Source organism: Alligator mississippiensis, chromosome 8 (genome assembly GCF_030867095.1).
Source record: "Alligator mississippiensis isolate rAllMis1 chromosome 8, rAllMis1, whole genome shotgun sequence".
NCBI lineage: Eukaryota > Metazoa > Chordata > Crocodylia > Alligatoridae > Alligator > Alligator mississippiensis.
The window spans coordinates 45,786,521-45,798,763 of record NC_081831.1 but is presented as its reverse complement, the minus strand read 5'-3'; the positions used below and the strand labels follow the sequence as shown (position 1 = coordinate 45,798,763).

Sequence of the window (12,243 nt, the reverse complement as noted above, 5' to 3'; positions counted from 1 at the left end):
TGTCAAATGTTAATGTATGCTCAGTATGGCACAGCCAATTTGCTTATAGAGTGTAAATCATCATGAGGGTATTTCATAGACATTATTTCATAGACATTAGGGCTGGAAGGGACCTCAGAAGATCATCGAGTCCAGCCCCCGAACTGAAAAGTTTGATGTAGCAACTTTTTTCTCCCAAATGATCCATGTTACCAGTTTTCATGGCTTAAAATAGTATGATACAATGCACTGTTTGCACATATTTTCTCCAGTGTTTCCAAAAGCCCACATTTCATAGTCATCAGTTATACATAGTCTATTATAAAACTATTGAGTAAAAACTCAGACTGAGACTCAGGTTTTATTTTTTGGGAATCAATAAGCAAGGTTTCCTATGGGACACAGAACAGCCAATTTAAGATTTTGAAAAGGTAGGTGGGGTAGAGTGCGTGATTGGTGGCATTGACTGGCAGCCAAGACCAGAGCTTTTAGTGGTGGAAAATTTACTGTATGTGTGCAACACAGTTGAAAGGGGGTATGATTACACCATTGTACCCTTCCTGGAGACATAATATGAAGTTTTGCTATAGATAATTGTCTGCTACAAATAATTGACCTACCTTTTATATTAGAAAATTGAAACAGTCAAGCTATATAAGACAAGCTAACCTTTGAGAGATGCACTGAATAGTTTCTATTGCAGTAGATTTTGCTTAGAACCTTGTTTTTTTAAACATGCTTATTCTGCACTGGCCAGCAGAAGCGGCAGCGGAGCCATGTGCTGCTCGGGATGGGGTGAACCTGGCCGGAGCTGCAGGGGCTCAGCTGCACTTTTCCCCTACCTGTGACAGTCAGTCCCGAGCAGCACACGGCTCTGCCGTCGCTTCTGCTGGCTGGTGCTGACCCAGCCGGGCTCCTCCCGTCCCCAGCAGCACGTGGGAAGCCGACTTCTGCCTCGTGCTGCTCCAGATAGGACAGGCCCGGCTGGGTCTGCACCAGCCAGCAGAAGCGGCGGTGGAGCTGTGTGCTGCTCAGGACTGATTGGCAGAGGCAGGGGGAAAGTGCAGCTGACCCCTTGCAGCCCCAGCCGGGTTCATCCCGTCCCGAGTGGCAGCAGCGGAGCCATGTGCTTCTGCTGGCCGGTGCAGACCTGGCGGCTCCTCTCATCCCCAGCAGCACGTGAAGAGGCGACTTCAGCTGCATGCCACCTTTTCTGGCTGGTATAGACCCGGCCAGCTCTGTCCCATCTGGAGCAGCATGGGGCTGAAGCCAGCTTCCCACGTGCTGTTGGGGATGGGGCAAGCCCGGCTGGGTCTGCACTGGCCAGCAGAAACGGGGCGGAGCTGTGTGCCACTCGGGACTGACCGGCGAAGGTAGGGGGAAAACACAGCTGAGCCCCTGCTGCTTTGGCTGGGCTCATCCTGTCCTGAGTGGCACACAGCTCCGCCACCACCTCTCCTCCCTGGTGCTGACTGGACCGGAGCTGTGGCCCAGCTGCTGCTTCCCCTCCCTAGTGCCGGCCCAGCCGACCCTGCATGGCCCAAGCGGCACAGCATGGGGAAAGCCTGCCCAGCAGCCGCTGTCCTGGGCTTACCTGCAGGTCAGGGCCCTTTCCAGTCCCGTACAGCAAAGCAGAACCCAGCCTAGACACTGTTTCCCCTCACTGGTGCCACAGGTTTTGGCCCAGCCCCCCTTGCCCCTCGCAAGCTACAAACCTGGCCTGAGCCAGGGGCGGGGTGAGGCCAAGTGGGGCAGGCTGAGGTCAGGGTTGGTTGCCTCAGAACCAGAACCCAAGGAAACAGCCTGAGGTGCTGCAGCCGGCGGCTGGTGCCGCTGGAGACTTTTAGAGAGGCAGCTGCCATTACTTGAGTTTTGAAGGGGCTGTGCAGGCCAGAGGGAAGTGCTTGGTGGATCCGGCCCGCGGGCCGTATTTTGCCCACGCCTATCTTAGCAAAATTATTTAATGTAAAATGAAATGGTATAAATGAATTAAAATGGAAAATTTTAATAAAAAAATGACCTAGGTAAATTTAAAATATAGATTAGTTTTCTCCAAACCCATACCAGACAATCATGTTAAATCTTTTGTCTTGGAGTTGGTGGAGGCTTTAGTATACCCAATTTCAGACTTACAGCTGTGCAAAAGTGAAATTATTAATCAGACCCAGGAACAAAATTTTCACTCTGATTATTACTCTGTAGCTAAATTATTATGAAAGATTCCATGGAGTAGTGAATATTTAAATATGGCAGGCTGCCTATAATAATGATTCATTTTAACTCATTAGCTTACTTTTATCAGCTCTATGAATACCCACCTGAAAAAAAATACTTATGGAGAGTATTCCATTAATAGACCTATATTCTTGGTTCCAAATGTCTGTTCATTTAGTCGTTTGATGTTAGAATATATTGAAAATGTTTAACAAAAGGTATACGTGCAGTTTTCCTGTAAGATAGAACAGAAGTACATTTAACTTTGGATCAAAAGCCCAGGCCATGTGACTTCAGCTTGTAGGATAGTCTGAAGAGTACTTTTTGCCTGAAAGCTTGTCCAAAATCTCTTTTAATAATACAGTTGTTAAAACAATCAAATGAACAAACAAAAAACCCTACAAATCTTTAAGTAATTGACAAATTGAAATATTCCAGTATTAAGCCCGGTCCTAAGTCTTGATGAAAGATTTCCAAACTGAAATTCAATGTTGGTGGTTGTGTTTTGTAGTGTTTACTAGTTATTTGTGAGCCATGTGATAATGGGTTCCATAGGTTCAGCTGCGAAACTGAATTAGATGAATCAATATTTGCTAAAATATTTCCATGCAGTAGTTTTCTTGCTTATCTGTAGCTGTTGTTACTATTAGCTATTGGGATTATAAATGTTTAAGATCAGTGTAGGAAGAAACGTCTGCATAGGTTGGAATGAAAAAGTTGTTTGAAAAATATCAATACAGTAAAAGCCTTGTTATCCAGCACCCATGGGGAATGCGGGGTGCTGGATAACAAAATATGCCAGTTAATTGAGAGGCCCAAACAGGTGTTTTTGCCTGTTCGGGCTGCCACTTCTCCCACCGTGTCCGGGGTGTCACCACCCCTCCTGTGGCATTGCTGACCCTCCCGCTACATTGCTGACCCTCCCGCAGGCCCCACGAGCCCTGACGGACAGGGAAAGGGAGCCCCACGCAGCCTGCTATGCCACTTCTGGTTTCACTTTACTTTACAAGCCGGCATGCCGGTTAATCGAACATGCTGGCTTGTAAGGTGCTGATTAACAGAATTTTTACTGTATATCGAAATGTAATTTGTGCAAAGAAAAAAGTTTGATAATACTGGACTATAGGCAGCTGTGTTCTTCTGACTTATAAGATGCTACTACTGGCTTGCCATAGGGTTCAGGGCAAGTTGTTTTCAGTCACAAACTAGGAAAAATAAAACCTAAAAGTGCTAAATAATTAAATTGGGAATTTTCAATGGGACTTTGAAATACTTACTATAGATATTGTTAACACTATCCAGCTAGGGAACATTTCTTCCTCAAGAAAAAAAGGGTAACTGTTCATATCTTGATTAGTGTGCTGGAGTATCTAAATTATCAGAATGACTAGCAAATATTTATATAGCCAAGATGATAGTAAAAATGCTATGTTACCTTATGAGTTTTACGAAATGAGAATATATATTGGAAGGAATTGCATTGGTATGGATGCAAGAGAATGTATTAACTTTATTACATGCGTGGGAAATGCTTAAACTTCACAGATAATATATACAAGCAAAAATTACCTGGTGCAGATATTGTGCACTCTTTTTATTTTTTTTTGGAGTCCTTGTACCTGTTTGAAAATGGCAGAATATACGTATGGTTGCTTGAAACAGAGATGAATCTAAAGCAAAAATAGCCTGATTAGTTCAAGATACTGTTAATCCTTCCCCCCCCCCCAAAATTAAGTCTATTTTTTCTTAAATTTCAGGGTCCTGGACTTCATTCTAGTCAGTCAGCAGTTGGGGTTCCTCCACCATCCCTTCCAGCAGGAATCCCACCCCCCCCTCCTCCCCCCCCCCCACCACCATTACCTGGTGCAATCTCACCTCCACCTCCATTGCCTGGAGGGGGTGTACCTCCACCCCCACCCCCACCTCTGTTAGGTGGACCACCACCACCACCACTTCTCGGAGGCATACCTCCTCCTCCAGGATTTCCAGTATCGCTTCCTTATGGAATGAAGGAAAAGAAGAAGTATAAGCCTGAAGTAACTATGAAGAGAATCAACTGGTCAAAGGTATCTTAGTACTTTGCTGCTTTTTTCCCCCCTTCCATTCCCTCCCATCCCCTCCACACAAAGGCTTTTGAGAGGATAAAGTGGTACAGGATGTGATTTTCTTTGATCTTATTAATAATCCAAGAAATCATCCCATTCATTGTTTCCTTAACCGGAGACCTTATTGTCATCCTTTCCACTGAAGTACTCTTTAAATGTTTATTTTCAAATAATATAGTTATAATTATAAAAATATATGATAAAATTAGATAATTGTTGTAAAAGTGTAATTCTCCTAAAATTAATATTATTTTTTCTTAATGAACAAAACCTGGGAAATGCTGAACATTTATCAAGGATCCATATTATACATTAATTTCTGCAGAGATTGGATATGAGCATTCATTCTCAGGAGTTTGGCTCATTTTGATGTACTAGCATGTTTTAAAAGGTTCATGTGTAGTTGATTGGTATTATTAGGGTAATTCAACAATCCGAAGATGAGAAATAATGACTTCTGAAAATTAACATTTTAGTAATATGTGCAGGCTTAAAACTTAGTGATTTCAATAGCTTAACTTTTAATAATCAGGAATGAAAAGGGAGAGTTAGTTGCATGTATATAATTATATACGTACAATTTGTATGAATAAGGAAAGAGAACTCTGGGCTGAATTGTAGATGGAGCTATGGAAGAGTTCAAATTGAGATACCCTGCAAGTGATGTGGAAAAATGTAGAAAGGGGATCTCGGGCAAGATAGAAACCAGATACATGCAAGCTAACTAATACTTGTTCTACAGCTGTGGGTTGCTAGAAGAAGGAATGGGACTAGAGTACTACAAAAGAAAATCAGGCAAAGAGAGCTATGTTAATAGTGTCCTTCCACGTTGAGAGGCACCAGTTACTTTTTCCACTCCTTAAGGTGTATCATAATCACTTCGGGGGCTAAGGATGAACCCTAGAATCTTTTTGGGCAGGGACACACATAACACTTAGAATGGTTTAGAGTTGAGGTAAACCTGAAGTGGACAGACTTACAATCCTCTTAAACAGGTTTAAAGTAATCTGGAATGGTTTAAAATTGTACCTGGAAAATCAAGTAGGGGTGCACCAATAGAGGTTTTGGGGGTTGATACCAATAGCCGATTTTTAAGGAGGCATATTGGCCTATTTGGATCTGATTTCTGATACAGCTGTGTGCAGCTGGTAAGTCTGTTGTGGTGGAAGGGGAGTGGAGGAGGGCAGATCAATGCGTCCTGCAGTGAGGGAGGGGGCAGGCGCTGCCCAGCCAGGACAAGGAGCGGGATGGAGCTGCGTTTCATCAACCGGGGGTGGCTCCTGCCACTGCTTGCACCCTGGGAGGGCATGTGGGTATATGCCTCCTGATCTGCGCATGGGAAAGTGGGCAGGCTGGAGCCAGGACTGCCCCGAGCTCTTCTTGGTGGGGGCTGGGCTCAGGGCAGGGGCTGCAGAGGGGGCTGCAGCCACTGCAAATTTTGCCATAGCCCCACTCGCAGTGCTGCTGCATGCCTGGTACAGCCCCAGCTCACCCTAGCTCAGCACCCTGCCTCCACACATGCACTGGTGCCGCGGTAGTGGCGTCTCTGGGAGCAGGGCTACGGCGAAATTTGGGGTGGCTGCAGCTTCCTTCATAGCCCCCTTCCTGAGCCTGGCTCTGGCTCCAGCCTGCTCACCCCGCCCTGCGCAGATCCAGGGGTACACATCCCCCCTGTGTTCTCCCAGGTGCAAGCAGTGGCGGGAGCCTTCCCCCCCCCCCCCCCCGCCCCAAATTAGCCGAGGCTCTGACCTGCGCCTCGCCCCGGCTGGACAGCACCTGTCCCTGCCCCCTCCCTCACTGCAGGGGGGGGGTTGATCTGCCCCCCCCCCTTCCACCCCACCAGACTTAACAATTGCGTGCAAATCTCCAGATGCTGCTGGGCTCTATTTCTTGCGGCCTACATGCTGCTCTGTGGCTGTGCACACACATGAGCATTTATTAACCAAATTATTGGCCTCATTGGACCAATTTCTGATACAGGCAATTTTATTTTTATTGGTACTGATCCAATATCAGTTTGATGTATCGATGCACCTCTAAAATCAGGTATTGTTTCAGGGGCACTCGACCCCCAGCCCAGGGGCCAGATGCAGCCTGGAGCACTGTCATCCAGCTCACAGGGCTCTCTATGGGTATGGAAGTTTGGTGGTGGGGGATTTAGTGCCTGATCCTAGAGCTTGGAGGTGGCGCTGGGTCTCAAGGCACAGTCCCAGTGTTCAGGGATGGGAGGGTGTGGCTTGAGGCCACCCAGGGCCAAATCTTGGTACACAGGGAGGCAGGGAGGAGCTTCTGGGAAGTGAAGTGTGAGTTTAACCACTCCCTCCCCTTCTTCCCCAAGTCTTGCAACCACGCTGCAGCAGACTTCTGTTCTGAATTGCTGTCTGTTGGAGTTTATTGAACTCATTTAGGAAATCAGGGAAAGCAGAAAAGTGAAAATACTCCCAGTCACTGGTCACCCACCCAGTTGGATCCCCTAAGTATAGGTGGAAGCAACCTTTCCCCACCCCTACTCCCACACCCACTTGCCCACTGCAGGGCATGCTTGGCTGGGTGCTTACCCTGGTGTTGGAGGCACAGAACTTCACAAAATTGTGAACCAGTTGCCAATGGAATTTGGGAATGGTTCAGTTGTAGTGTTTGCACTCTTCATTGATTCTGAACTATAGTTTCCTTCCAAATGCTGATAAGTTCACAAATACCTTCTCATTGTTTTGCGCAAGCTGTTTTTGGTTTCATCAGTTGCTGCAAGAGAATCAACGGAATCCTAAGCCCAATACGTTGCACCATCCTGGCACTTAAGTGATAGTATAACTGACTTAAAAAAACAAATATATGGCTAAAGTATGTTTGTATTGACAAATTCTATGAGTGTGATGTACTTTGGAACTTCTGTGCACAGTAATATGAAGAATTTGGGGATTCCATGGTGGGAGAAGCCTTCAGCATTTCAGCTCTGTGGCACTGTGGCATGGCCTATGTCAGGGCAACCTATAGGCTAGGCAACAGACTTACAGGGCAACCTATAGGAAGCATATACTAGGGGTTCTGTATTGCTGTTGTAGAGAGCCTAGGGCAGTGGTTCTCAACTTTTTTGGACTTGAGGCACCTTTCTACAACTTTTATGAATTCAGTGGCACTCCAATTTCACAAACAAAGTTAAAGATTACAGTGCTTACTTCCTTGCAGAGATGCTGGCAGTGGAGATGGGGTTGTCCAGGGAAGGATAAGCCTGAGCCTGGGCCTATTCGTTTAGTTTATCTGCATACCTCTTCATACCACCTCGCTTATCTCCTTACACCCCATTGCACCCTTCAAAAGGTCTGGCTGCAGGCACCACAGGATGCCCAGCACCCTGGTTGAGAATGACTGGTCTAGGATTTTAACTTCAACTCTGTCTTCTGAAGATGCTTCCACTGTGTTCCTTCTCAGCTTTTAACGTTTTGTCTCCAAAAGTAGTTTTAGATAATTATCCATTCATTTCTTAAAAGCTTTGTATCTTGAAATATTCTGAAATAGTCTGTAACAAAATATGAAAAAAAATCCTGAGGCAAATGCTTTTAACAAATAACATACAAACTTATATGATCACAAATACCTATTTAAAAGGTATTAATTTATAATGACATTAAATTATTTGTGCAGTTTTTCAAAGGCATATAGTGGAAATCAACATTTTTTATTCTGTTTTTAAGTTTGTTTTTATATATGTGCCATGCATTGTGAAAGAATCACTTGGATACCGTATAATCTTTTTGTGTTGCTTGTTAACAGTTAGTCAAAATGGCCTTAAACAGATTTTTTCACTAATCTATTACTGTGGGAGATGGGCCACTTCTCTTATTTACCTACCTTCTGGCAGTTGTAAAGTTTAGCACACATCTTGTAAAAGTGAGAATACTACGCAGCAATGTGTTCCTTATTAGAAGCTTAGCATAAATAAGGTTAAGTTATTCAGATCACATCTATGATTTAGACACCAATTTCTAAATTAGTAATTACTGCATTTTGTTTTTTAGTACCTGAACAGCATACAGTTGTTTGTTAGGGCAGAAGACTTGCAGACTTGTAGTTGGTGAAAGTTGTGAAGCTTTTTGGGTTTTATGTACACTATAAACACAATAGAATGCATAATACAAAACATTTCAATTTTAAATTGCACATATACAATGTTTAGACTGAGGGGAACCTTTTCCATTTTGGTCTATGATTCTGGAATATATACAAGAAGAAATTGTTTATTACTATACATGAAACCCTTTGCATAACAAATTTATTTTAAATTGTTTGTGAGGAATGATTGAACCAGAAAAAGAGTAGTTATGTGTAAACCTTTTTATTTAGGCCTACCCTTTCTGTGAACTTAGAAAACAGTATTTGAATACTTTTAGCAAGCTAGTTAGGTCTAACAATGCCTAACATATATGCATAAAATAGTGTGGGTGTGTTTGAAATGTTGGCTAATGCATCATAATGACGCTCTTAAAATTACAGCTCCCTCTGTATTGCAGAACAATCATAATTAGTTCATGGAATGGCTATTGCTTAGCTTGAAATAAAGCTAGGGAAAAGTGTTCAGCTGGAGGATAAATACGCTTTTGGGGAAAAATGAGCACAGACTAGTTGGTAGTTATGAGACTTGAATTTATTAGCAGGTGGCAATGTAAGCGTTAACTGAAACAGATACATGGATGGTCTGAATCACTTCTGGGTTATCTTGTGTGCAGTAAAAGTAACCCTGCAGATTGAGTTTTTCAAGTTGAAGCCAGCACTGTTCATTGTATAATAAGGGGATATAATTTGTGGAAGCATCTATATTTGCTAGGTGTAGACAAATGTGTGAATCTCTTTCTGCTTAGTGTCATGCTTTCAGTCAGTGCATCCAGTGCTTCAGCCCCAAAGAAAATTTAACAGTATAGCCGATTCTGCACAATTGTCAGAACCAACAGTTGGGGTTGAAGGCTATTTGAAGGATATTTTAAATCAATCTGGTGACTTTTGTACTTTATTAATATCACCACCCATTACCACCACAGAGAAGATAAAAGACAGAGCACACCCCTTCTCTCACTTCTTTTCAATTGCCTTTCTGAGTCAGAGAAACCCATCACTTGAGTCCTGCCTGTCAATTGGCTACAATTCTTCCCTGTTCTTTTGTTGTTACTTTATCTTTTTTTCCCTCCACCCAAAAAACACATTTTGGAGGTTCTTAAAATTGTTTTGAGGTGCTTCATGCTAATTGCACCCCCTCATTTCTGTTCTCTGCTATTCTTAATGGCACTGACATTTTGCATTGCAAGAGGCAGAGTATTCTCCTCCTGGGTGATCTTATACAAAACCCTGAACTTGCTTTATTCCTTTCTGTGACTTGGGTGAAGACCGTACACTTTCTTCATAATGCCTTAGCTCAAATCACCAGGTTTTTATAGCTGTCCCTTTTTTCTGCCTTGGAGTCCCATAGGAGTCCCTATTCAGGGAATACCATGCATCTGATAAATGTAACATTTGGTTATTTTAAGCTGAGGAGAAGGAATGAGCATGAGGGAAAGCTGTGCATGCTCCTACTTGATAATTCCCTTGGATCTTTCCTTGACTTGCTTGTGCATGCGTGCACCACATCTTCACAACACCTATCATCCTTGCATTTGCTGTGTTGCTTAGCACCAATTTTGCTGCTCTAGAACTAGGTTAAAAAGGAATTCCTCTTCAACATCTTCATATAGAGCTCTCTGCTTGCTGTGGCCATTCATGCTGATCGAGGAATGCACCCCCTCGAGGAAAGCCAGTACTGCTCTGACATGTTCTGAGGCCTCCCAGTTGTGTAAATATCTGGAGGAGGATAACAGGGGTTCCGGGCTGACATCCTCATCTATCTTCTCCAGACCTCAGGGAGATCCATCTCAAGAGAGTGCCTACAGAAACTATAGACAGACATTTAGTTTCTCTAGGGAGCGTTCTTGCTCTCTCAGGAGAAACCATTAGTGTACAGAAGTTCACAATTTTTCTCCCAGAGTAAAAGTGGCTACTCTGGTAGAAAAATAACTTGGGAACAACCCAAGTGAAGTGACTCCCAGGAGACTTTCTCAGGAGATCGAATGTCTGTATAGGCAGGGCTTCAAAAGAAGTTACAGAGCAGTTCTCCAGAATCCCAGTGTGCTCTGCTCCCTTTGTATCCTACAGGGCCAGGGAGAGCATGCGTCTCTGCTCTTAGCCAAACAGGGAGCAGAACATGATCCCCCTCTCCTCCCCCCCCCCCACCCCAAGTACTTCAGGCTGGAAAAGCCCAGTGGTTAAGTACTTGGGGGGCATGTTCTGCTCCTGAATTTTTCAGTGGTTCGGGGGCTACTCAGGGCAGACCAGAACTAGCCAACCCACCCCTGTACCCAGGTAACCCCAGCCCCAACTGCAACACTTAAGTGCTGGGAAGTTCAGATCTGGCCCAAGTACAGATGGCCTGGGCTGAGCAGAGCACATAAGGAACCCTAGGCCCCCAGGCAGCACCGGCCTCTGTCTTGCCTTCAGGTCCTTTTGCACCACACTTCAATGTGGCATGCTCTGCTTCTCGTTCCACCACTGAAAATGACCTTGATCTAGTCCTGCCATTCCAATTTTCTAGGACTTCACAGGAAGCCACTGTATTTGGCACCACAGTGTCCATACCTATCTGGACTAACCCAAACAGGAATTTCTTACCTGTGCTAGAGTTTGTAATTTTTCTTAAAAATGCATGGAATTCCTTTACTTACTCTATCTCCTTTCCTATTTGCAGTGGCAGTAGCCCACATAGTGAGATACCAGGTTGGCCCCAAGAGAGGAGGAGTTGGACTAGATCTCTATGACAAGAGATCCTATTTTTAGGATCTCTTGCCATGCGACTTCACATTGTAATCTTCTGTCTTGCTTTGCTGTCTTCCAGTTTCGGAGAGTCCTTTCTTTCATGCATATAAGTTGAAAGGCTTATGTCCAAAACTGTCCTGTGAGCTACCTTAGATAGTAGCATGGTGTGCCCTGGCTGCTGCTGTAATCCTGAGAGGGGTTCTGGGCTCCCAAAGGAAATTCAGACAGCAGTGGGAGAACTCCTTCTTGAGGGCTTCAACTGTTCTTCCTTCTACAACAGAAGACTGCCCATTCATTGAAGGTCTTAAAAGCTATTTGGTATCTACTTGGTCATTTTGTTCTCCTCCCATCCCAGCCTTGAGTTCTACTTTGGATCTATCCTTCCCAGCACCTGCATCTTATCCACTGCTCACTGGTTTGAGTCTCCAACAACAAAAAAAAAAAAGGCAGAGAATGCATAGGCACTGCTGTTCCAGACCCACCCACCCACCCAATGTGACCACTTAGAGAAGTAGGGGCTTGGATAATATATTCAGGAGATGCTCTCAGCCCTTCTTCCCTCTCTTTTATGACTGCTTGACTGTTTTTTTTTCCCTTGGTTTGGAAGAGAATTATTGTAGGGCAGAGGGTTTTAGCTGCATTTGGGTGTGTCATAGCTGGCCACTCTTTCTGTCCCATCTTGGACTATGCTCCTTTTTCATTAGGAGGGGACATTGCTGTTTTCTTTGGGTTCAGTACAATGTGTTCCATTGCAACTGAGAGGAAAAGTGTTCTACAGACCACGAGAGAGAGACATACTAGCCGCTATTATTCCATCTTTGGGCAAGGGTACTGACTAGCATCTCTCAGCCTGAGAACTGCTATTTTCCACATTGCCATCTATCTTTCAAATGGACAGTTTGTTTCTTTGTAGCCTGGGACCATTAGCAGTATTGTGTCTTTCTCTTCTTGAGAGCCATGGTGGAAGCTGCATACTCCAGGAAATTGGGGTTTGCAGTCTTCCCTTCCCTGGACTAATGGCTTATGAAAAATCCTCCAGCAGATCATGTATTGGCCAGTCTTGGAATGACCACAGATCTCTTCTAGTTATTGGATATCCTGGTAAATTACC

The 12,243-nt window shown here is 44.3% G+C and overlaps 1 protein-coding gene across 2 annotated transcripts in view; it reads left to right on the top strand.

Moving 5' to 3' along the window:
• The window catches only part of DIAPH2 (diaphanous related formin 2), an 840,428-nt gene that overhangs the window by 189,588 nt on the left and 638,597 nt on the right, over window positions 1-12,243 (top strand). For both annotated transcript variants that reach the window (XM_059732728.1, XM_059732729.1), the window contains exon 18: window positions 3,951-4,259. In XM_059732728.1, coding sequence (XP_059588711.1) covers window positions 3,951-4,259 — 309 coding nt within the window. The remainder of the gene's footprint in view (window positions 1-3,950; window positions 4,260-12,243) is intronic.